General features: G+C 46.3%; 1 protein-coding gene across 8 annotated transcripts in view; it reads right to left on the minus strand.

Annotated features, from left to right (window-relative positions):
- The window catches only part of SGCD (sarcoglycan delta), a 405,818-nt gene that overhangs the window by 68,003 nt on the left and 311,103 nt on the right, over nt 1-26,712 (minus strand). For 7 of the 8 annotated variants that reach the window (XM_006021126.2, XM_025200974.1, XM_025200975.1 and 4 more), the window contains one exon: nt 18,059-18,160. The exons of the other annotated variant lie outside the window; for it this stretch is intronic. In XM_006021126.2, coding sequence (XP_006021188.1) covers nt 18,059-18,160 — 102 coding nt within the window. The remainder of the gene's footprint in view (nt 1-18,058; nt 18,161-26,712) is intronic. 8 annotated transcript variants of the gene reach the window in all.

Consider the following 26,712-nt stretch of genomic DNA (forward strand, 5'->3'; position numbering starts at 1 on the left):
AGTGGCAGGGCTGGCAGTGCAATAATGAACCAGTTGCTGGTTGCCAGAATGGTTTATGTCTTAGCACTTGATTGTTTTCATTACTTCTACAAGCCTGGAGGAAGCACAGCTATCATGGGGGCTGCAATTATTTCCGACATAAATTGGAAATGAAGGACAGTCCAACACCTGACTCGGGAAAAGGCATCCAAGGCACGGAAGATCCCTTGAACTTCTGTAGGTGAATCTCTAGAGAAGCAACCCAGATTCGTGTCAGCAGAAGCCACGACGTGGAAGACAACCTTGGAGGTGAACCTTTAAGGTTGCTTTGCAAGCTGCTATACAAAGTAAGACCGAACAGTCGCCTGCCTTCCCCCTGACGTGGCTCCAAACTAGGTCACGAGTTTGCCCATAATACCCACGGTGCACAAATTAAAGTCACCTAGCCAAATCCCCACCCGTTGCACTGCAAATACATTCCTTAATGTTATTTGAACAAATTTTTTGTTGCTTAATCAGAAAGCCCCTTCTGTTCTTGACTTTGTCCTTCAAGCGGTCGAACACGACGTTCATGTAACTAAATCCCTTTCCTTAGCAGAATTTCTGACTTGACAATGTGAGCTTTTCAAAGAAGAATGAATGCAATCTGCAGGCTGAATTGATAATGCAGGCAGATTAAAACAAATGCTATACAATGCCCCAGTACATGCCATATTTATGTCGAAAGATGATTGCTTTTAGGAGCAAGACAATAGGTTTAGTACCGAGGTAGCAAAATAGATTCGGTATCTTTTCCCTTTCGTAAACAAGCCCTTTACGGAGGAGCCGCGTACCCACGTCACGTCCCAGCCATCAGCATGGAGTTGATATAATTCTTGACCTGCAATTGACTCTGTTATTTCAAACCCTCGTACCCGTTATGAGATGACTCAACGCGCAGGGCTGTAGCTTCCTCCTCTTATTGAGTTCTTTTCTTTTTTTTAACCGCAAGTATTCACATGTTAAACAATCCCCCTCTCTCAGACAGGAAAACCGTGTACATTAAAAGCTGCATTTTGAAGTACAGCGATGGTCTGAAAAATGATTCCAGGCAAACCTGCCCTTTGAACCAAACAGATCTGCTTGAGTTCATTGCTCTTCATTTAACTCCGCTGACCACCTGCTACTCCTACAACCCCACCCCAGCCTGGCCTTTCTTTTCTTTCTCTTAGCCAGTTTCTGATCCCAAGCGGTACTTTAATTTTCACTCCATCACACTTAGTTTCCTTACAAGTGTATCTTTGACCAATGGGAGTGCTGGTTGTAGCTGTGTTGGCCTAAAGACATAGGCTGTTGTGTGTGTAAATGTTTGGGTAAATGTGACAGGGGTGTAGGTTGTAGCCGTGTTGGTCTAAGGACGTAGACAGACAAGGTTCCTTGGGTGAATTTGATATCTTTTATTAGACCAACCCAAATAGTTGGAGAATAGTTATTAAGCAAGCTTTCGGGTTCAAAAACCCTTCATCAGGCTAGGGAAGTTTCAGCAGTTGGTGTGTGCTCTTCCTGGATGGGTAAATGTGATATTTTTTATTAGACCAACTACATAGTTGGGGGGAAAAATTGTTCTTTGCAAGTTTTTGGGTGCACACACCCTTCTTCAGGCAACATGCTGTGATGTTTCCATGTCAAACAGCAAAATTCAAGATTGCGAGGTCCCTTCCAGCCCTAAACTTCTGTGAAACTGTGAATATCTTCTATGTTTCGGGGGTGCTGGTTGTAGCCGTGTTGGTCTTTGATCAAGCACTTTGAGAAAGCCCAGCCAGATTCTAACAACCAGCCAAGTTGCTTAAAAAAATCAAGGCACAAGTTTGCAAAAGCTGGTTTATCCTCATCACTCATCAGGGAAAGAAATGTTTCTTCTTACATATCCGAGCAGCACTGAAGTGTGGTTGGACTCAATCTTGATTAGACCTGCTGGGCATGACTGCAATTTATACCAACCACTGCATCATACCCATGTAGGAGTTGGCCCTACACTTCAAATTCTGCCTTCAGCTACATCTGTGAAATCCCAAAGTGGTACAATTTGGTTTGCAAGTCTTTATTACCGATGATGGTGCTTAAGACAGAGCACAGCTTGACTTTCCTATCCCACGGAGGGTTTGAAGGCTTGGCAGGTAGAAAATAAAATCCTGTTTTACTTATAAAGCAGATCCGTTTGATTCAGAAGTCATTGAAAGACTCATAAATGTGTCACCCCAGGATGCTATTTTTTTTTCCATGCAGAGAAGAGCGTTTCTGCCTCCTGTAATTTTCCTGGAGTACAGGATTGTTAATCTCCAAAGCATTCCTCTGCAGTCTTAAGAGTTAGGACAAACCCTCCACCGCTTCTTATTGCTCTGCCTAACAAACCGCGACGTTTCCAACTGTTGCAGGATGAAATTATAGTTCAGTCCTTTAGCTGCTAATGCAATGTGTTAATGCAAAGGGAGACTGGGTGACTATCATGCATACGTTTTTCTGCACTGCGAGATGATGATGTTGAGGACAATGTTTTATTTGTATTCAAATGGCACCTATACTTACCCAAATTCAAGGAAGTCCGTCATTGTCTGCACAACGGGGAACCAGGATCCTGAAAACCTCGCCTCACAACAGGACTGATTATGTTAAAAAGAGTGGGGCGGCGAATAACCGGCGTCCCTACAGCTTTCTAACAATCATCTCGATGGGAGCAGAAATGACCAGACTGATTTTTGTCTGGATTTTTGTCTTTCTTGCGCCTCTCTGTTGTTGTGCTCGCACCTCTACACACGTCTGTGATCACAGACCGACAATTCGCTTAGAAACAATGACTATCTTGTAACACCCGGATTTCAAAGGTGTGCCCTATTAACTTCCACAGACGCCTCTGGATTTCTCAACTCCTGTCTTTTAATGAATGGGTGTCGCCTGGCCCGTCTTAAGATAGAGCTCTGCAGAGACGCTGCAAACCGTTTCACCAACAAAAAAACAAAATCCTGGGTCTTTTAAGGTGTTTTCCATTTAGCAGATAGGGGATCACCTTTGAGACAGCAACAGAGATAACCACACACGAGCCGCGGAGAGATTAGGTACATGCTACATCTGGGAAGGAAAGGGGAAAAGCTGGCCTATCCAGAGACTTAGCCAAATACTTAGGAAAGCAGAAGGAAAAAAACCATATTGTAATTGCATATTACGTTTGAACTGAAGAATATGGTAATGACTCAACATGCTAATAAGGACATTTAATTTCCAAGATCACCCACAGCAAGAGCGATATCGAAAGGAAGAGGGGGAGGCACTGGCACTCTGTCTTGAGCTAAGTGGATGTGACAGACTGCCGGCTCGAGAGAGGAGAAGGAATGAAATCACTGAGCAATACGGGCTAAGAGAGCGCGGCACCCCAGCTCCTAACCCGCACGCGCACCCCAGAGTCTGCACTAATGCGGGTTTAAAAGCCCAAGGCAGAGAGAGAGCCTATTCAAATGCTTTTCTTTCATGTTGTGAGGTTTTTTTTGTCCCCAATTCTTAAATGAACAGCCCTTGGTTATTCTACACCACCCTTGTGCACCCAGGCCAGGAGGGGTGAAGGTGGAAAATGCTTCTTGAACCCCACATCCTCCACACACGGACAGACCCAGCTGCTTTCCCCGTGCAAGAACAGCTCTTGGGTGAGTGCTTGCCCCCCTGGAGCGGGTCCTGGGCTCAGCTCCCCTCCAAACCCAGCAACAGTAGGGCTCATTGCAGGGGCGTGCATGCTACAGACAGCACAGACAAGGGTCTTTGGGTAGACGTGGTATCTTTTATTAGACCAACTAAATCATTGGACAAGCTTTTTGCAAGCTTTCGGCACAAACGCCCGAAAGCTTGCAAAGAACAACTTTCCCAACGATTTAGTTGGTCTAATAAAAGAGATCACAACTACCCAAAGACCCTTGTCTGCCGATGTCCTTAGACCAACACGGCTACAACCAACAATCCTAAAGCATGGAAGATCCAATGATTTAGTTGGGCTCATAAAAGAAATCACATCTGCCCAAAGACTCTTGTCTCCTTAGGTCCTTAGACCAACACGGCTACAACCAACAACCCTAAAGCATGGAAGATTCAACGATTTAGTTGGGCTCATAAAAGAAATCACATCTACCCAAAGACCCTTGTCTCCTTAGGTCATTAGACCAACACGGCTACAACCAACATCCCTAAAGCACAGAAGATATACATCACACGCGCTCATGCAGTGCACAGGGACCCCTCATGCCTAGCGCAGAAGAGGGCTAGAAGTGGAAATCCAGAGCATCAGTCAGATCTGGCAGGAGCTGTAGGGTACTAAGGAGCTGTGATAATGTCCTCCCCCTGGCCAGGGAGAGAGACAGTATTGGATTATCTGAATTAGGGATGGGAAGAGTCAGACTCGGGCGTTTCTGCGTATCGATGGTGGGTGGAGGCTGGAGCTGTCAGTGTGCAAGGGCCCGGGGCACGACTGCAGTTGTGTCCAGCTTCTGATCAGGCAATTGTTGGCTGGGGAAACGGCGATTTCCAACAGACCCATGCGGCGTGCAGCACAACACTTATCATCCGAAAGTGTCTTGTTCTGTTCAGCTAGAATGACAAGTATGGTACAACAATAATAAAGTACAACAATGTGGTATTGCTGCTCTCGGTAACAGCTCCTCAAGAAATATTGGCACTCAGCCCTTCGCCGGGAAGCATTAACAGACCCGAACCGATCAAAAGATCTGAGCAGTTAGTTAAAACTTCTACAAGTCACAGCACTGGGCATGTACCAGAGCTGCCTGGGTACTATACTACATCTACTGGAGTTTTATGTCTGCTAAAATAATCCTCTCTTCTTTCTTGCACTTTTTGAGGTTTCTTTTAATAATGACAGAAATAAAAGCAGACTGTCCCACCGCGGCATTAAAGCAATTATAATCTATGGCTTTTCTTTTTTAAAACTCAAAAGAAGACGGGTCTGTGATGTGAGATCTAAAACACTGGGCTGTGCCAACAGATGGCTACCAGAGGGACACTGTACCCTTCAAAGAGATTTATTTCTGCAGTCTAGGGGCTTCCCTGTTTAGAGTGATAGCTACAATATTGTTAGGGCTTGAACACACTGCTTGAAGAAAGGGGCTGCTTCTTCAAGATGCCTGGGCAGCTGCTTTGCAGCTTTTTTTCCTGAAAATTAAATTATCTTGTGCCTGATGATGCTAAAAACAAAAAATAAAATGAAGAAAAAGAAGAGGAGGAGGAGGAAGAAGAGGAGCAACAATAATAATAACAACCCTACTACATCTGGCTCAATTTCTTTGCCAATATTTTTACTTAACTGGCCTGTAGTTTGAAGAAAACTCCAGAGGACAAGATGACATCGGTCAAATTATAAATAAAAATGCAAGGTAACTCGTCACGGGAGAGTTCTCCTTTGGTAACCATGGTGCTGGGAAATCTGCATTTCCCCCAAGATTGCTACACGTTCAAACAATTTCCTTTACCGGTAAAAATTGATTGGAGGCATCTCTGACTGGCTTGAACTGGAACCCCAAAGCGGTGGAGACTTTAAAGCAAGACTGAAGCTGGGGATGCAATAGCAAAACACGCGAAGCACATCTGAATCCAGGGATCTCCTGCAACGGCTGCAACAACGTACGGTCTGGAGAGACTGGACCTCTGCAATGAAGGCGAGTCCCTGTTTGGTTTGTAAAAAGGCCGGCACCAGTCTGCACATGGTTTCAAACACTTCACGACCTTTGAAATTGGCTGGAAGGGGTTACGGGAAGATCTGAGTAATGTGGGAGCGTCCACTGCCACGTGGAGGTACAGGTGGGAAGACACGCGACTGGACACGTTGCTTCCTTGTGTGCCCCCGGCTACAGACCGGGGCCAGTAAATGGCCCGTTGGTCTAAGATCGACTTGTTGCCCTGCTCAAATGTGTCTGAAGCTACTAGCCAAACGCATCCTGATATCTGTAGGGGCTATTTGAGGTGATATGAAGACCACATGGAGCGAGTGACACTTGGCTGTTATGAGTTGCATTGCCCCGTGTATTGCGATAACACCGATGGGCCCCAAAGAGGGATCAGGGCCTCCTTATACACACAAATAGCATCGTCTCCTCTTGTGGTCTCCAGATCCTGCCTTAGCTGTGCTCCCAAGCTCCTGTCCCACCTCCTATCCTGGATCCTGTCTCCAGTATCTTCCCCAGCCTGGTTTCCAATCCAGTTTAGAGGCCCTCAGGAGCTGTTTTGGCTTCCCCGAGTCCTAGTCTCTGACACCATCCTGACTACAATTTTTGGATCTCGGTTTCGACCTCAGACCTTCCTGGCCCCCGTCTCACCTCCTGATTCAGGTCTTTGCATTCTCCTCCGACTCTGATGCCAGCTCTACCCTTACTGATGCTAAAATATAGATGATGCTTACGGACACACAGACATAGGTGATGTAGCCGGCAAGAGAAAAATCAAATCAATCACAGATCACAACATGCAACTTGCCTAATTATGGGTAACGCCTCATATGTTTCATCGTCGAGAAAGCACTTTGTGAGCAAGCGGTCGGTGTTGCTATGGGATCGTATCGTGCTCAACAATTGCAGATGTAAGAGTATTTATGCAGCTTGCTGGAAATGGTCCTCCCTGCTTCCTGGGAGGACGATTCAAATTGAGCAAGCGTTCCTGGAGAAATGCTAGCCACGTTCGGTGCTTCTTCTATGACCGAGCCTCCGTTCTTCAACGAAACGTGCCTGTTAGCTGGCGAGGGATGACATCTAGACTTTCTCGAAGGTCTCCAAGATGGAACTATTGTTTGCATTTCCTAAATCAGAGAAAGGTAAGATGCAGCCCAAGCACGTATAATCTGGCCCCAGCCTCCAAATGGTTTATACCCACAAGCAGAATCAATAGGAAGAAGCCCTGCGGAGAAAGCAATTACATTGCAAAAGCAACTATATTATAGTGCTGTTCAGACTGGAAGGCAGGGAAACATAGCAGTAAGGTCATCTTCGCTTTCAAGATTACCTACTGGAGCTCTCTCCAATGCTTATTGCTAGCAAAATGTTAAGGTTTGGTTGTGATATGATATCTCCTTGCAATAAAGTGCTGCTGCTTGTGGGTTTCTATCGACGGTACCATCTCATCAAAATGACACGACTCCTTCACTTTACTCTCTTTTTCATGGTCAGTGGGCAAAAAGAAGAATAAGTTTTTCAGCTGAAAAATAGAGTTGAAGGGTTCAAAGGTCTTTGGCAAGAGCAGAAGCAAAATGGACGGAGCTAATGGTGGCCTGTTTAACGACAGTCATTCTGAGGTCATGACCAAAGTCAGGAAGAAACTATTATAAGATCTTCTGATCAGCCTGAGGATTGAATTTTGACCTAAAAAAAAAAATCAAACTAGAAAACAAACATCCCCAAATACCTTGAGGTTATTTTCCCACTGGTTCCTACCAAGCCTGAGACTGATGGGCTGTAGGATTAAAGGAGCCGTATGCTGAATACTGCAATTCGAGGGGCATGATATTCAATCTCAGGACAGCAGGATCTCAAGATAAATGCACAAGGCGCAAACTCTGCACCCAGTGGCCTTCAAAATACCGAGCAGACAATCTCAATAGCCTCCAGGATCAAAATCTATTGCATTTCTGTGCCATAACTCCCTTATTACATTGCAGCACTGTAGACAAATCAAAAGGCTGATGAAATGCCATGTTGGATACTTGCAAGGATTTATGAAGACCAAGCTCTCCTCATCTTACAAACTCCCAAGGCTGCAATCAACACGCTTCAATTCAGGGCACAGCAGCAGCAGAACGGCTCAGCTGAGCCCCTATATTAAGTAAAAGTACTAGGGGCTTCATTTTTCTTACCTTTATTTGCAGGATGGTCACAGGACACCTCTCAAGCTTCAAACTGAATCCCAACTACCATGGCAGGGTATTCAGGCCTGCCATGTTCCTAGCATGTAAAACGGTTTGCCTCCAGGCCTTTGTGAATGAGGTTGGCTATCCTCGTCTTGGAAGGCAGGTGGATTATTTGCTTGCTGACTCCTCCAAGGTTACAAGGGAGCCGTGCTTTTGCTTTCAAGAGAAACCGCACGTCTTCTCATTTCTAGGTGCCAGCCAATCATGCCCCGTTTGTGCCTCTAACAAAATGCAAAGCAACCCAACCCGAAATAATATTAGCAGGAACAATAACAAACAATCAGCAGTCTCCTGGATCCACGCAATCAAGGGGCAGCGAGACAGGAAAAGGGACCGGGCACTCAGCTGGGAGCCGCGAACCCCAGCCACTTCCCCAATCACCCCGATTGTTCCCAATTGCATTGGTTTGTCAGTAATTATATTTGTTTCTCTTCTTGCAGGTATGGCTGTTTTACCAGGCTCCTCTTTGCAGAGAGCACATCTTCTTCGGTGCACCGGTGCAGGCTGGGAGCTTGTCAGATCTCATCAGCCTGGCGAGGCTTAGCCGGTTTCAGAGAGGAGACTCTCAGGCTGCAAAGACCGATGCGGGCGAGTCGGAGAGCTGTGCTCTTCCCTCTCTGCAGTGGCGAGCCATTGCTGCCTCCCAGTGCAAGAGCACATTGCTCAGCAGCTGCTGAGGTGCAGAACTGAGATCCTAAGTACTTTTGCATGCTGGAAAGGCCTTGAGAAAGGCTCGGGGGGCTAAGCAATGCCCCCATCGTGGCTTCATCGCTGCACTGATGACTTTGGCATGCATGAGAGGGAGTATTCCTCACCAAAGACATGCTGCAGACACACCTGAACTGACCTGTGACAAAGCCAAAGCCGCCCGTCATTTAAATGCAGGGAGAGGCAGACGGACGCCCTATTCTCTCAGCCACAGAGAAAAAGAGCCATGGGTCCGAGCCCAAAGCAGCAGGCTATGACAGATAGTCCTCAAAGCTTTCTTGCAAGATGTTGTTTTGAAAGGGAACGCTAAAAAGACGGGGTTTGAAGCGAGCACGACCCTCAAGAGCACAACGCAGCAAAGAGCCCTCTGAAGGCAGGTGTCCCGAAGTGACCTGACGGGCTGCAGCAGCGTTTAAGGCAACCACCAGCGAGGCGTGAAGAAGCGACTGTGTCGGGCAGGTGGCGGCAGCGTCTCCAGGGCAGGTCTGGTTTGCGAGCGATGGGGAGAGTCTCTCTCGGCGTTTTCTGCTCCTCTTTCCACTTCGATTACATCCTCTTCCCTCTGCTGCACAGGGCTTTGCATCCTGAACGAGCGTGGCAAATGTCTCCCCACGGGCTCCTCTCCCCAGCTGCTCAAATGACGCCAGCACCGGGTCCGTCCTCTCCTCCCATTTGGAGCCCCTGCATACGTGCCCATAGGTTTGGCCTGCCATCCCTCCACCCTCTTCCGCTTCAGACCCTTTCTCTCTCTCGTTATGGTCTCCTCTGATCTGGTTTGAATTCATTCCTGGTGCATGGCTTTGTTTGGGGTTGTGTTTTTTCAGTACAGACATGTTCTAGGCAAGCTGATGGAGAAACCATTGCTTGGGTTGGAAACTGCTATGGGAAGTTCATGTCTGGAGGGAAGGGATTTGCCTCTGAGACTCCTCCTTTGGTGTCATCAAACCCCGTTCCTTGGGCAGCTCCTTTGGATGCTTCATCCCAGCCCCAGCAGCAAAAGCAATTCAGCTTAGTCCAGCCTTTTTGCACTTGCATGCCCTTCTCTCCATGGCACCTATGCAATGCCCAGCACCGCAGGATCAGAAATCCCACCACCTTGCATGTGCTTATCATCAGTGCTGAAGGGTCTGAAGACTTTTCTAAAACATCACAACCTAACCACCCCCCCCAGAGAGAAATTGGATAACGTGTGTCTATGTCTCTCTATGTATGCATTATACATCATGAACTATCCTCTTCTCTCTCCGTTCGTCTATTGGTGTCCTTACCTTCTCCCTAGTCACATTCTGCTAAGCTCCATCCCTGTTTAAGCCGTAGTTTTACAGTGGCTATTTTTATATTTAAGCATATCCAAAGTTACCAGAGACCTGTTTGTCAGTGCTGATGTCTAGACTTAATAAATCCTTAAACTCAAAGCCTTTGCCCTTGAGAGAAAGTAGTGTGCAGATTGCAACTGCACATGCTGTTCCCGGAGCAGTTTCTGACTCTGTGCAAAGCTTGTTGCTCTGGTAGCCTACCATGTGTTGATGGCCCCAAGCTACACATTTTGATTTGGATGAAAAATTCAAGACTTCAACCCAAAAGTATCACATCCAAGGTGTTGCCTGCCTCTACACAGCAGCCAGACCAGTTGCTACCTTTGCCCCCTGCCTTTAAAGAGCAAATAAGCAACAGGTAGCTCAAATGCAGCAAGAGGGACTGATTTCTGGCACCTTACGTCTCTCATTTTCAGAGCAACCAGGGAGTATCATCTAAGAAAAAAGCATGGCTCCTGAGATGAGATTAAAGAGAGAAAACAGACTCGAAGCGGAGCTGTGCGGTCCTTACTTCGGCGCCGTCCACCTCCCCGAAGGGAAGGAGGGGGCTATTGCAGTCGAAACGATGGGAGGGAGCAGCAGGCAGCCAGGAGACAAGATCGAAGAGGCAGGCTGTCAGCTGGACAGCCCTGCCTTGCTTGGATGGCCACACACTTCAGCCCCAAATTTCTGAAAGGAAAGTCCAGGGGCAAGCGGTGCAGCATGGTAAGAAACACATGCATGCCTTCCTCTGCCTTCAGCAGCTCCGGCTGTTGCATTTCACCACCTTGGAAAGAAAAGTTAAATCGTGCAGGGGGGGCTTGTTGAGAAATTTCCCTTCTAGTGTTTGGTTTCTGGAGGTGTGAACAAATCCTGCGTCCATCCACTCGACCTCAGTAAAGTCCCCCGACTGGAAAACAAGAGCCCCCGACTCCAAGAGCTCACTCCCCTTCCAAATTCAGATGCTTCTGCAGCGGTCGTGTCAGGGGTTTCCTGGCTTCGCTCTACACACTAACATTAGTGCAACAGAGGAGCAAACATATTGCTCCCAGAGTTCGTTCAGAGGTAGGCCCACTATGAAATTATAGACAAAAGCCAAGGTAGGTAGCCCCACTTGGCACAGCTGATTGACTTTAATAGGTGCTGATTATGCTGCTCATATTGCATGAAATTAAAAAGCTTACAAATGTTATGAGCCATTACCCTTCCATTTAAGGGAGCTTATGACATGTTAGCAACATTTAATGAAATTCTTTTCAAAATGCCATCGGCAGCCTCAACGAGCTTCCACCTCGAAAGGCGACTCGGGAAATTATTTCATAAGTTTTGCTTACTGCGGCGCTTCCAATGTCTCCTTCTTCCGGGACCTGCATGGCAGCGGGAAGATGGGTTGAACCCACTCTACTTGCCTATTTCTTTCCTGCGCAACGAAGCACGCCACTCCCCGACAGGTCCCAGATACTGCAGCAAGCGAGGGGGAGGTATGCAAAATCATGTAAAGTTCAATTTTCCAAAATTCCCTTGAAAGTTCAAACTTCAGGGCTTTTTAAAATGTATTTTCACCAGACATTAACGGCAAAAAGGAGCCAGCTTCAACTGTTGGGGCGTGCGCCAAGCTGACGATTCTTGCAACGCGCATTGCAACTTCATTAATGGCCTCGGTCCGTCTCATCTGTTCACCTGATTGCCTGCTCTCACCTTGCTGTTAGTGAGTAAGGACTCCGCGACGACCGAACCGAACGAGACATTTGGATCACACGCGCGTGAGCCCTAATGACGAACGGGCCGGACGAGCGATGCTACATATGCTTAATCGCTTCTCCGAGGGGGCTGGCTGGACACAGCTGCGAGAACAGCTCTCTCTGCGAGGCATCTGGTAATTAGCAATTCCATTTGTTTGTCAAGTTAATAGGGGTTTTAAAATAATATTTTGGCAGTACCTGCTATCTGGATTCAACGGAGAGGAGAGGGCTTTGCAACACGTGGCACAACAGAAGACACCGGTCTTCGGCGGTGCGCTTTGCAGGGCCAGGTCCCGCGACCTGAAAAAGTCTCAAGGGACTGATGAGAAAGGTGGCCTTGTCCTATATAGGCCCACTGCATCATGCATGGTTCATCTCTTCTCTTATCAGCTCGTTTTCTTCGGGAATCATTCAAATGGCAGAGAAAAATCAGGGAATTTAGGGACCGGTGAGTGATGGTGAACAAATGGCTTAGGAGGGTGGTTGTGCACTGACTCCAGTGAAGCGATTAATGCTTTTAAGTGCTTGCTTGGACCAGGGCCTTAATCATTAGGAGACAATCTTGGTACCATTTTCTTGTCCTGTAGAAAAGGAAGAAAAAAAATATCTGCCCCCTGCCCATGGAAAAAAGACCCCATGCTTCGTTTCGTATGAGTGATTGGGGCCTTAACTGAAGGCTAAAGTCTATCTACGCAGCTTGACTGCACAACCTTACAATTATCTTGCCATCTGCACTTGCCTCTCCTTGTGGGTGGATGTTGCTTTTTAATCCAAATGAGCATTTTATTGTTTATAAGCATGTATTTTTGGCTACGAGGCAGGTAGGCCCCACTGTGGGTCCATGTCACTGTTTAATCCAAATGAGTTTTTTGTTTTTTTATTGTTGATCAACGCATATTTTTAGCTTTGGGGCACGTACACCCGCAGAGCAAATCATGCAAGAAAATACCTGGATTATGAAGCTGCTCCTGCGTTCTGCAATGAAGCCCCCGCCCCGCTTTCCAAAGCTGTACATTGCGAGACAACTGCATTTGCAAGATAATTATTTCTCAGCCTTAGAAGCTTCCTTTAAAGCCGGCGTCATTTAAATATTGATTTGGGGGAAGGCTTTCTTTTCTGTTGTTGTTGTTGCTAATAACAGAATCATTCAGAGAAATGGAAAATATCTGGAATTATATTTCATGCAGCTGAAATTAAGTTCTTGCATTGATGCCAACATCCTATTCACTAGTTAAAAAGATAATAGTTATCGGCCCCAGTCCTGGGAGAACGATGGCTTAAGGCTGCTCCTACTGAAGTCGCTGCAAGTTTTGACACTGGGTCCAAAGAGAGCGGCATCCATGTCCCGTGGCCCTTACCTTGCAAACTGCTTGTGCTGAAGTCACCCCCACTCTGCACAGGATCCTCGACAGGTGTACAGCTTCCAGGATCGGGGCCTGGAGCGCCCCATCAAAATAAAACTAAAAGCTGCCGTGCTGTATCTGGCACCAAACTTTCCCTTTCAAGCATTTGGACTATTTTTTGCCAAAGTACTCCGCAGTCATTTTAAAAGCATGATCTCAGAAAGGAAAAGAAGAAACAGAACGGCACGATGGACCCGAGAGTCTGGGCCAGCCCGGGGCCTGGAAAGGCAGATCAAATTCTCCGGTAGGACTGCAACGGTGCAATCGAAGGGAGACAGGTGAGCACATCTTTACCTGGAGGACGGCTTTGTCCTGCAACGGGGTCTGCGCCCCTGGACCTGGCCACTGGCACCACCGTTTGCCTATAGGGACACAACGATAGGCCCATGGCGAATAGTTTCATTAAACACGAGGGGCTCAATCTTGCAATCCCTCACCTTATTCACATGAGTAACTATTGCCTTCAACGGGATTGCACATGCACAAATACTCACAGAATCGGGGCCTCATTTTCTATACAGGAAATTATTTTCTATACATGAAACTGCCCCCAGCTGACTTCCTGCCCTTCGGGCAGGGGACTAGATCTGATGCGAGGTCCCTTCCAGCCCTCGTGTCTATGAAATCTATAAGTTATAAAGTAGAGAACAAACAACCATCAAGTTTAAAAACAAAACATAAGCTAACTTGCCTTTGCCTCTTGAATGAAGGATTTTGAATCCTAAACTTGCGACATGCCAATATCTCTTCCTCTTACCTAGCGCCGAGATTACCATCTCTCTAGCTGTCAGGCAGTTATTCAAGTAATACAGCCTGCATTTTGATGGTGTCACCTCAGCACACTACTTTATTTCTGCTCTTATCGGGACAGAAAACGCACAGGCTTCCATGCTCCATCCCAAGCGTCTTCCCTTTCATGTTGCCTCCAGACCTGGTAAGCAGCAAGCATCAAAACAAGGAAAATCATTTGCATTAAAGAAGACTAAAACCTTGCTTTAAGGGAGTTTCCAGGAACCTGCTTGTTAATAGCTCTTCTCAAAAGAGGCATGAAATTTTCACTTTTAAAGATTCTAGTTAAATTACAACGAGGCAGACTGAAGACCACAAAACTGTTATCACGGCTTTCCAGCACATAAAATTAACAATTGTGCTGTTACGTGCAACTTTCAGTCAAAGTTTCTCTGTCTGATTTATAAGGAAGCAGATGGTTCGCACGATTGTCCACCATAAATTACGCCGGTTAGAAAGACAGTCGCGTCCCGAAAGCGGCAAAAAAAAATCCAACACGCAGATGGGCTTAGAGATGACCCTTCCAATTTTTAATAATCTCCATAATTTATGTGCGACAAAAGCGATGCAAAGATGCCTAATGCACCTTCTTGACTAAGTGCAAATCACTTTTATTTACTCAGGCAATACTTCATGGTCCAGTTAACTTCTTAATTAAAGGCAGCAAGATGCTCATGTTCCATGCAAGTGGCATGGAAAATAACGTTTAGCGTGCAATATGTTCAGCTGGGAGTTTAAGCTGCTCTGCTCACTTCTGGAGAACCTGGTGCATCTATCATTTTTCTTTCAAGCAAGGCTAAAGCATTCATCCTCGCTGCAGCCAGGATCGAGTCTCCACAGCCCGCTTCTAGGTGCCTGAACCTCCTCACAGTGCCGTGATGCCTGGTCCCGGCTGCTAATATTTTACCAACAAACAGGTCTCTATTAGGTCACGAGGAACCACTTGAATCCATGGTACCTCTCGACTGGACAGTCCCAATTTGTTTCTTCTTGAGTACCCACTTCTGGGTTTACCAGCTTCCCACATACCCCTACCAGCGTATGTTTTATATTTTCATCCCTTAAATGCCAATGAGTATTATTATGAAAATTAAATCTGCCAGTATACGATTTCTCCTGCATGAGGATTTTTACGATCTTTTCTCCGATGCCTGATGAAGGGTATTTGTGCCCAAAAGCTTGCAATTAAAGATTTTTTTTTTTTGCAAAAGTCTTACTGGTCTAATAAAAGACCACCTCTACCATGAGCCCCGATTGCTTTTTCCTCTAGACCACTGTGGCTACAACCTGGATACCTTGCGTACTGCCCGGGGGTACACATACCACAGTTTGGGGACCCCTGCTCTAGTTGATCACTGTTTGCAATTTCATGGGCAGGACTTCAATTGTGGGAGATGAGATTCAACTCAGCCATTTAGCACCCATGTTGGCGGTGGGGCCTCAGGTTGCCAAAGCCCAATTCCCTTTTTCTGCAACTGCCGCAGCTGCCCCAGCCTCCCAGAGCACCCACCCAAAGGCCCCTTTGCAGAAGCCGAACCTTGAGGGGTTTTCCACCTTCCCATGCCAAGGGTTTTCTCCATCCCCCCCTACACCCCTTTTAAACAGAGATCCTCAATTTTCTAATTGGGGCTAAGACCCCTACAGAAATGGTCTGGGCATGTTTTTCCTCTCGATCTATGCTGGAACGAGAGATGCATCCAAGAAGAAAAGGAGCTGCTGACTATCCTCAGCTACAAAGACACGTTCCTAAGAGAGTCCCATAGGAATCATCTAGCTCCAGCCACAGAGTCGCCAGGATTGGGAGCGCTCCATCAAGATATCCTCACATAGCATCGGCCCAAGTCTGCTGAGATCATGTGACACTGCAGCTACTTTTGCCAGGGATGAATACAGCCCTGCAATTGCTTTTACAAACAAACAATGCGGTACTTATTGTGTAACTTTGTTCTAATAAATTACATGCATCTCAAATTAACCCCCCTGTCTTTTGCTGAACTTCATCTATTATACATAACCAGCATCTGGAAACCTTTTGAGCCATAAATAAAGCCATTATCTAAGCTAGCAGACTGTACACAACTCTTAGGTTGTTTAATTAAACACAAAGAAAATTATTATACATTAACATATTCCTGGCACTTTATTATTTGTCTTTTTTTTTTAATGTCTTTTCTCTTACACTTGCATTTAAAACTACATTCTGCACGAGTGAAAATCTTAATTAGCTCCATAGGAATAGAATTACTCAGGATTTGTTAGGGGTATAACTGAGAGCTGAATTTGGCAATTAGCTTTTTTTTATTACATTGTTAATTGTTAATAACTGCTATTAAATCTCACGTTACGAGGGTGGCCTGCTTTGATCAAGATACTTTAATTCCAATATTACCACGCCCAGTGCAGGCTCGGTGAGAAGTCAGTGGAGATGTACACGTTGGTGTGTTATATATGACACACACGCATGTACACACACAGAGCACACTGGGAACACTCCAGCTGAGCTGTATATCAGGCAACTTGGATTCACGGCTAGTCCTTTCCCCGGCTAATGGCAATGATATTAATTACGATATGGGAGGACAAGTGGAGCGAGCAACACTTGCACAGGATATGCTTTACCTCCAGTTTCGCCTTCTTTGCATTCGTTGAATCACCAACCACACTGTTCAATCTAATCTCACAGCCGTTAGTAGCACGGGAAGAAACCTTTTGTCCCTCCACCACACTGAAATGAAGGCTACATCACAGTCTAAAGATTAAATCTCCCAGCGGCAACTCATGCAAGTTGTTCTTTATTCCCTTCAGATAAAAAGTCGCTTCCAAAACCTAATGGTGGGACAACAAATAGAGCAATTTTTCCCATCAGCTTCTCAAACTCCGCGAGGCATTCCCTCATGTGCTCTATCCACCAAAGTGAATTATGTTACAAGGTTCGAAGGCTCTCCATTAATTCCAGGATGAAAACATTTATAAATATGAAAATTTTCTCATTAACTTCTCTTGCTAAATGATTCCGCTTTGACAAATCAATCTGCAGCCATTTTGCAGAGGTTACAACCTTCGATAATTAAATCGGATATTGTATTGGATGCTGCGTTGATTACTCCACAAATTCCAATTTCTGCAAGGCTACTGAAATGTCTAGCTAAGGGGATGTTAACGTTATTTAATTAGCTATCTGCCATCGTCATCCAAGTGGGAGATTGATATTTGAATCAAATTAACACTTCTGAACAGGAAGCGGAAGAGATGATCTCTCCTTTGAAGTAGCAATACAAAACAGAAGGGCTGTGTAACCTATTCGGCTTTTGTAGAGCTGCTCAGGCCACACCAGATTGCATCGGGATGATCAGAAAGAGCCGATAATACACTAAATCTTTTCTTTAAAATGCTGCTTCAATCACACTTGGGTTCCTGCTCATCTTCACATCTTTAAACGTTGCCTCTCTTGCTGGGCAGACCTCTTTTAGTTTTAGCACTAAGCAATTTCAAAACCTGCCGCGTTGTAGGTGTGCGCAATCAAGAATAATCACAGAGTCCCGACTACAGCGGTTCTCAACTTTTTCACACTCGAGGCAGCACTCGTTAGACCTGAGACGCCCCTTGGAGATGCTAGCTCTTACCGTTCACTCATTTCTTGACTAATAACAGAGCAAGTCTTCTCTTGCAAAGAACTAAGAAAGGCCACAACGGGACACAAAGTTTTTAACGCTGTAGCTTCCCATTTGAAAGCTCTGGCTTGATCTGGTGAATCGTGTTTGCACACCTAACGGTGCTAACATGGCGTAGCACCCCGCGGCACCCTTAAAAGGATCTCAAGGCACTCCCCAGTACGGTAGCACCCTGGCCGAGAAACACTGTCCTAGCATCATACTGGGTTGAGCCCTTAGTGAGGGTTTATTGCGAGTTAGGGTGCACAAACCAGGTGGATAATCCTTTCTCAGTTAGTAAATGGTGAGCTAGATCTCACCACCTTCTGCCACTTCTCGACTCCCATAGTGAAGTGAAATGATGGCTTCTTACAACCATGGGACCTACTTTTAAAAACAAAAAAAGCGAAACTTGGGATATAACTTGACATAAATACACGTGGGAGCCAGGCAAGAGAAAACCCCCTGGCTCAGTCCCCAAATCACCTGCATCTAGCACAGTCAATGGATTTGCTAGTACTCCGCCTACGGAAACGGCATTATTTTTTCTCCTTTCCGGATAACTTACAGGTCTGGAGCGGATTTCTTTGGCGTAGAGGGGCTTCAAGAATTCGGAGTCTCCTTCTAGCTTCAGACCTTTTTCTGTGATTCTCAGGTTTCCCATTCCATCCTGAAACACACGCACAAAAATCATCCTATTAGCAACGATTGCTAAAAACCCCCAAACCCGATGCATGAAAACGGCTTCCCCGCTTTTCCCCCCCATACAGAAGAACATGTAAAAACACTGGGAAGCACTGTACAATGCAATTACTCGGTATTATCCTTTCAGCTCCATTTCTGAGCAAAAAAGTCTATTCCATGCCTCCTAATAAACCATTTACTCATATGAAAGATGCCCTTTTAAACTAGTCATCTCTGCTCAGAGAGAGCGATACGGTGACATTCTGTGTTAGCGTGAAATCATTCACTGTAACGTGTCTCTATAATGATACTACCATTTCATTCATAATGAACCCATGCATAGGACACAAAGAAATTAATCCGTCAGTTCTCAGACTGATAGCAATAAGGTTTAGCTTTATAGAAACAAATCTTCGCATTGCAAATGCTGGAAGGATGCACGGGTTCGGTCTATGCCAGCACTGCAATTACGTGTGCAGTGGAATTTGGTCTCACTTTTATTTTAACATCTCTTTGTGCAGGCAACCCACACACTTTTCTTTGTTTTGGATATTTATCGTGATTAAGAGATGCAATGCAGGTGATCTACCCTCCCCAAAACTGTGTGTGATGAAGAGCGAAGGGGAGATGAACAAGCATAAACACACAAAATCCAGAACAAAACTCCAAACAGTGGTTTGGACATGCACCCGTGCCAACACCATCCTGCAGTGTGCAGTGTGTGGACAAAGACGGCAACAACCTAGGACAAGTTGGACACCAACATCAAAGACTGGATGGGATTAAAACTGACTGATTGTACAAGGATTGCAAAAGACAGGGAAGAATGAAGGAAAGTTATTGCTGCATCAAAGGTGGCCCAAGGGTTGGTGCAGCCTCGGGACTGACAATAATGGAGAAAAAGTTATTTAAAGAGACACGGAAAGTAATTTTGTAGGAGCTTTCCCAAAAGCAGTGAGATGGGAATACAGACCAGTACATATCAAGAAAGTGATATTATCATATATAAGCAACTTGGTATTTGCTCTGGGCTGGGTGACCAGATGAAACCTCTTGCCTAGGATGCATTCTCACCCGACTCCATCCCTATCTGCGACTCGTTTCTGATCCCTCCGCCAGAGCAGGAACAGCAACGACTTGGTCCCGTGCCTTCATCTCCCTCTCGCTGCCTGGGAGCAGCAGGGCAGCTTGAGCACCAAGAAGTGCCAAATTGGGCTGGGTACCTTTTTTTGCACCTCTCTTTTGATCAGCTCAAGCCTGGGCATTGCAAAGAATAACGTGGTAATTCTGGCGTGCGATAGGGAGGGGAAGGAAGAATCTCTTTCAAAATCTCTACATCTGCTCTTTGATGTAGGCACCTGCCTTTTCACCTAAACCTGACGAAGTCCCGCAGATCCGGCATGAAACGAGTGATGCCATATGCACGCCTCCCTCTCCCTAGACATTCGGACTCGATCTTTGCCACTATCAGTCCTCTTCTCCTCCGTCTAGCACCAGACCGTGCTCCCAGCCTGTAGGCCTTCTCAAAAGATGCGTGCTCGTTGTCCCCAAAGCACCTGGTGCTTAGATGTATAAAATCTCCTTGACAAATGGTGTGAAGTATTGGCTGCAGGCCGCCAGCAGACGACTGCAAATAGACTATTTCCTTTCGAAATTGTTTAGTTATGTGTTTCCAAGCTGTAATGAAATGTCTGACACAGGATAATGGCAAACAAAATACATGTCAAAATTCTGCATGAGTTTTTCTTACGGGTTTGATACAACGAGACAGGTATACAGATACAGCAGAACGAAGCAGCACAGGCCCGCGCTAAAAAATCTCGATTTTAGATCATGAGAGAAAGTCATATAGTTTATTAAGACAGGTGTTTTAGGTTCATTTCCACTTTAATTAAGGAGAAAAAATATGCACGGGCGTGTTTGAGTGGATAAACAAAGCATCCAACCAGATACATCCGCATTCAAGACCACATTCAAGGAAAGTCAGGCTGGAAGGGACCTCGCTAGGTCATCTAGCCCAGCCCCCTGCTCAGGACAGGGGCATCCCTGATTAAACCATCCCAGCCAATGTCTATCCAACCTGCTCCTAAAATTTCCAGGGATGGAGATTCCCCCACTTGCCTAGGTAGCCCATCCCAAGGCTTGACCGCGGCGTCGATCCTAACCTCTGCAACGATGCTCGAGGTAGGCAGGACACGTATTTGCAGAGGCAAAGCTTAGCTCTGGGGAGCGTCCAGCACCGTCAACTGTGAAACAACTCCCCGGCTCCGCCATTCGGGTCTATCTAATGCTGTCTGATTAATCCATGCGTGCAAATGAAGACGCAGCTCTCCATTTCCCCCTTCGCCCTTCTCTCCCAGCTAGCGTCATAGAAAAGGACCTCCGGAGGTCATCTAGTCCAGTGACCTGGCGCAGGATCATCCCTATCCAAACCCAAATTGGCAAACTATGCAGTCAACCCTGACACACCCGCGACATATACCACCCAAACCTGCCACGGGTGAAGTGGGAGGACTACGGCAGCCAATGTCCTGCCCCTATAAAGGTGGTTAAAATACTCTCAAGAGATTCGTGTTCAGCTATGCACCGTGTCCTCATCTGACAGCCCAGGAGTGGGGACTGCAACTACGGAAGAAGAGGTAATGGATTTGAAGGCATTATTGGCAAAAGATGCAGAAGGAGACAGGATTTTAGCGGGAGAAATAATCAAAGATATGGTACATTAATGCAAACAGCCCAGAAATGGTGTTGGGAATAGCATAAGCCCAGCCAGGCATTTGCCAGGTGTTCCCGAATTTCACAGTGGGGTCAATTATTCCGTTTCACCGCGTGACTTAACTCCACGGCGGAAAAGGAAAGTTTCTTTACTGAGCAGCACGTCCCTTAGAACAAAGCCAGGCTTAGGCATGTTAGGTGCGAAAAATGAATGTTTTCGCATCATTTTGACACGGAAGCTGCAAAACAACTTTAAAGAGAAGCGTACGCTGAGAACGGTATTGATTGCTCGAAGGGAGGAGGAATGAGAGAGAGGTAATAAGGTGCAACGTGCATCATTCCTGGTCCCTGGTGAAAAATGCTGGCTTATGAATTCTGAGTAGCTGTCGATGCAGAAGGCGCCTCATTTACCTTAAGCAGAAGTATAAAGGAAAATGAGCGTGGTACGATTCGGGCTGCCCCGAAGAGCTCCGATTGCATTTCAACGGTGGCATGCTTTGCTATTTTTGAGGGAAGAGGAATTATTACAGGCGTCTGAAGACCCCGGTGCGTTGAAGAGGTGACCTTTGCCAGGCTAGAAAAGCTCTGCAAATGCTTTCCTGAAATAGATATTTCAGTCAGGTTACATGTCCTCGGGGTGGGGTTTCACACGGCAGCCTGCTCCCTGCTTTCATCTGGAGAAGCTGCAGCTCTTCTGGAGGCATTCGTTCCTCTCCTGCGATGTGGAATCGCACGTGTCTTTTCTTAGTTTGCTCGTCTCTCCTTCCTCTACACCCGTCTCCATCTCAGGCTCTCCCCCTGTCCTGCCCTCTCAACTCCCACCACGCCGCTCCCCTCTCGTCCCCATGCTTTCACACCCTCTTCCCAACCTCAACGCAATAATACACGTTCCTTTGACACCAGTCACTCAACTCCTCGCTCCCAGCACTGTCCCAGTTCAAAACCCCGAACATCAGGCATCTCCCAGTCTAGGATCTGATCCAAAGCCCGCTGCACTTGGAGGAAGGACCATCGAGTCGCCTTTGCATCTGGCACCTAATGCTTCACCCAAAAGGTGTTTCATCAACTGATCTGATGCTAACGGCGGTTCGTCCTTATGGTGAAACTGGGAGGGATCGTGGCAAAAATATGCAAAAGCCATCATTTTCACTTAAAAGAAAAAGGCAAGCCCTGGCATGCAATAGTAGAATCAGTATGAAGTCGAGTTTATTTTCTATTAGGAGGGAATTAAGCTGCTGTCACAAAGGATACCACAACACATGCACGACACGCTACGTGTTTCCGTAAAACGTGACTAGTGTCTTGTTTTCGGTAGCATGTGATATATTCAAGCCTAAACTGCATGGCTGAAAAAACCCTCTACAAACATCATTTTATTCTGCACCGAATATACGGAGACTGAAACCCACACAAACTCACAGACCACCCCTTCCACCCAATAAAATGCAGAAGCAGGATGCTTGAAGTGACAAAAGCCACGATGTTTTTATCCCAGTTCACGTCTGTGACAAACATGCGTCCTTGTTCACCGTCCTCAGGAGAAATCCTGCTATGCTGCCGCTGGGGGAGAAAAAGCAACGCAACGTTTGGTCAGAGAGCATGGCAACGTGACGCGTGCCGGATCAGCCGGCCGTGATAACTGTCCATGATGTTAGTCTTGAAGATTTCCAGATATAGTTGCTAGAGGTACCTGTTTGATCAACTTCGCAATACGTGTCCTAGGTCAAATTTTGTCCCGTTTCAGGAGATCAAGGCTGTCCTCGACTCGAGTGTCTGCACGTAAGACAGGAGGGGCTTCGGTTCCCATGCAGTCAATGGGACTTGAGCACCCGCTCAACATTAAATAGAGCTTCAAGTTCACCCTATTCATAGTTTCTTTCCTGAAGTCTAACGCAGATGAATGAACATTTTTGGAAGTTATACCTACTTCATGAACACACCTCTCTCTGGAAAAATAGGAGGAAAAAGGAATTGCTTCAAGCATTTTAGTTACCCTTTTGCCTTCTGTTTTTAATACCATATTCACTCCCAGACTGCATCCAAAAGCTGCTGCCAATTCAGCAGTGGCTTCAACAGGGTGAAACCTCTAACTTTTCCCTGAGCCAGAAAGGGAGGGCAAGTAAGGTGGATGGATAGACACTTCCCCTGGACCAGAAGTCAGCCATGAAGCTGGAAAAAATCTCTTCCCCTTCATCCTGCCTTTCCAAAACAAGGTGCGCGTCTTACTTGGGGGTATGCAAGAAAATGTCGTAATATGTCCAAATTTGAATATTAATGACACGAAACGCACCACTTACTATGGCCAGGGTGGCCCAAAGCAATGGTTCTCCTAGAAAATCTTATTTAAGCGTGCCAACCCTTGGGACGTGCAAGGTGGAATGAAAAGGGCTTGTCAACATTAACCATCTTGAATTATTCAGCTCTTCGGTAGGACGCGGTAAAAACTTTCACATCCATTTTATCATCTAAACCACCTTTCTTTTTATACAAGGCTTTGTAATGGGCAGGCATAAAAAATTGATGTGCTGCTGCTGACTGTTATGTGTTAAAATGAGCCTGCGACGGTAAAACCCTGACTTACAAAAATGTCATTTCAGGGTAGCTGAATGAGGAGAGGTTTTTATTGGCCCGAGAGAGGAGCTCAGTTTAACAGCCAATTACAAAATGATGGTGTTAGTGTAGGGCACCAGCTCCACACCGCTCCTGCCCACTTTGCATGCTCGGCCTGGGACGCGCGGGAGCCGCCGGGGCTGCGTTCTGGCGTCATGTCCTGGGTTGGTGGGTTGGCATTTTTGTAAGGCCGCAGGTCTTTGCATGCTTTGATTTTACCTTTTGCCCAATTAAAACAGACTTTCAATGGGAGACGGGCACCCTCGTAACATTTCCTCTGGCAGGAATGATGCACAAGACACCCAGACGCCCCTTTCCATATGCATCCTCCCCTCCCCGTGCTTCTGGCAGCGTTTCTGAACAAATTCCTCCCCGCACCCTGGCGAGGTCAGGCTGTGTTGTTATTATTCCTATTACACAAATGGGGAAATCAAAGCGCAGCAAGCTTCGCTGGCTTCTCCCCTCCTCCTAGTGCCAGGAACAGAATCCAGGTCTTCCGACTGCTGCAAAACCATCCTCCCTCCCATGGGCTTTCATCGATTTTCAGTCCGAGGCGGGTATTGATTGCCCAGCCCTTGCCGATTCACTCCAATATGAGAACAGAACATGGGCAACAATAGCTTGCAGTTATTATGCACAACTTGTCATGCAAGGATGCAAAGCACTTTGTAAGCAATTAATTAATTAAGCCTTGTAACCCGTTGGTGTTTCTACTGCTCCTTTGCTTTTTTGCTGGGGATTGTATGGGGACGCTAAGAGTGGATACTGTCAAATGAACGTCTGAATCACAGCTTTGTGGTCCAGGCCCATCTCTAGCCAGCTTCAGACACGTTGGCCTCTCTCCCAAACAGCAGGTGCACTGGCTTGCAGTCCTATCTCCTCCCCAGATTCCTCTTTGAAGAGCTAAATTATCTATAAGGCTCTCCTCCGAGTTGCGGGGAAGTTTCTGTTCTTACTGGGAATGAACTGAAGCTGAGTCAGGCCAAGTCCTGGCAGAGAATGATCTTTGGAGAGATGCTCATGTCATGCTCCTGCGCTGCTGGATCATCATGGCTTGTGTTGTTGGTCACTACATTTGCATGGTTATTATATACAGCTCAGTAGAGCCAAAGCTCACAAAAAGTTCACATCCAGTGTTTGCACTGGAGGACTGCTCTGCCTTGTCCTACCTTAAGGTTTGACACGTCAGGGCTTCCAAACCCCAGCTCAGTTACTTCCCTTGGGATCTCACTCTCCCTTGTTCTGATGACCTGATGCTTTCCTCAACTCATCGGCAATCAAAAGCAGCACAAGTATCTAGCTAAATATCTGCAGTTGGATGCTTCCAGTGGAAACAACAGCAGATCTGAATATTCCTGAAAGAGTGCAGTAATATTGATGGCTCTGCTCTTAAATGGTTGGAGGAGATGACTTTCTGAAGTCATACGCAAGAAGAACAGCAGATCCACTTCTTCAAAAGTATGCATCTTACTGACTGCATACACATTCCTATCACGATTATATGTGAATCCTCAGCCTGTGCCTGTGTGTGCTGGGCACCAAAACAGTACAAGTCAGCGCACAGTAAGAAACTTGGCTAAAAACCTTGTCGGGGGTCATCTAAAGGGAGTGTCACATAAAGCCCCAAAGCATTATAGGGTGGCAATCTGAAAGCAAGGGTGGTGCTGAGTACCTGTCAAAACACTGCAGCACTTTGACAAGGTGTAAAACTGCAGTAGTCAGAGCAATGAAGAGTCAAGGCATTTAATCGTGGTTCTGAAAGGCTAGAGAGACTGAACACGGTGGGCATGTCTACACATGCATTTACGTCGGCTTAAATTCACTGCGCAGTTAGCGGGAAGAGGCCAGCATTCACATGTGCAGGCATTAAAGCGCATTAATACTGTTTGTGTACTGACTTGGGACTAAAGTCAGTGCCAAGTCAGTCCACACACACAATGTTACCGCACAGTAAGGCGTCTACATGTGCATTACTGTGCAGTAATTAATCGGGTGTAAATTTGATACCAGCATGATGCAAGTATCAAGTTTACACTCAAGTCGGTGTAAGTCGCCATATTTACTGCATCGTGCGGGCACGCATGTGTAGAAGTGTGCCTGTACTGCACAGTAAGTTCAGTTACTGCACAGTAAACGTGCATGTGTAGATGTGCCCACTAAGTACAAACAAATGCCCTTCCCTTTCATTCTCTCGATGGCCCTCAGGTGTCCTTTCCAGATGTATCATAGATTTTAAAAATGCTCCCAATTTGTGGTGTTTAATGTGCCTCCTGGTGTAGAAGCCCAGTTAGGTGGAGGGTTACCAAAATGCCTAACTGAACTGGAACAAGGTACGTATGCCCATGGTTGCAGGGGAAGGAGGAGATGCAGACCCGATACATCCAGAATCCTAGCACTGAACTGACGGAGTAAAACAACATTATAAATGCAAGACTAACAAGCAAACAGAAGACACTGACTCACAGAAGCTTCTTTTCCATAAGCTCTTGACAGCCTGTGAGAAGACACCTCAAATAACCTCCGCAGCTGCAGCCATCAGTCATGGGAAGATCCAGAACCGAGTGAGCAAGGACCAGCTGTGCTAGCTCCCCATTTAGCCACCTAAAAATGACCTGCACCAGTTACTGTGGAAGCTGCATGGGTTGTAAAACACCTGGGGCTCACTTTTATTTCTCTCTTTTCTTTTCATAGTGAGATTGAAGTTATCGTGATGGCTACATGGAATCCAGGAGGCCGCTGACTACTCCAACAGCAATGGACAAAAGGAGAAAACAGTTTATAAATACTGCCTGCACCATTTAACGTGCATTCCCATAAGAATGGCATACAAGAGATCCAAAACATCCCATTTTTCGGTGGGGATCACCTGCTGCTTGTTACACCTCCTGCCCTGTTTGCAGTAATGGCTCAAGGGTGTGCATAAAATAAGCCAGAGGATAAGAAGAGACGTCAACAAGAAGGCAGACTAAGGATAGTTGCAATAAGGCACCAAACTGCAATTCAGAAGCACTGGGTGTGTCTACACGTCCATTTACTCCAGCTTAAATTTACTGCGGAGTAAGTTACTGCTCAGCAAGTAGGAATAGGCCAGCATCTGCACATGCAGCCATTAAAGCTGCAAGTGGACTGACTTGGGAGTAAAGTTAGTCCCGAGTCAGTCCACACACACAGGGTTACTGCACAGTAAGGCATCTACGCATGCGTTATTGCACA

The sequence above is a fragment of the Alligator sinensis genome, unplaced genomic scaffold (genome assembly GCF_000455745.1).
Source record: "Alligator sinensis unplaced genomic scaffold, ASM45574v1 scaffold550_1, whole genome shotgun sequence".
Classification (NCBI taxonomy): domain Eukaryota; kingdom Metazoa; phylum Chordata; order Crocodylia; family Alligatoridae; genus Alligator; species Alligator sinensis.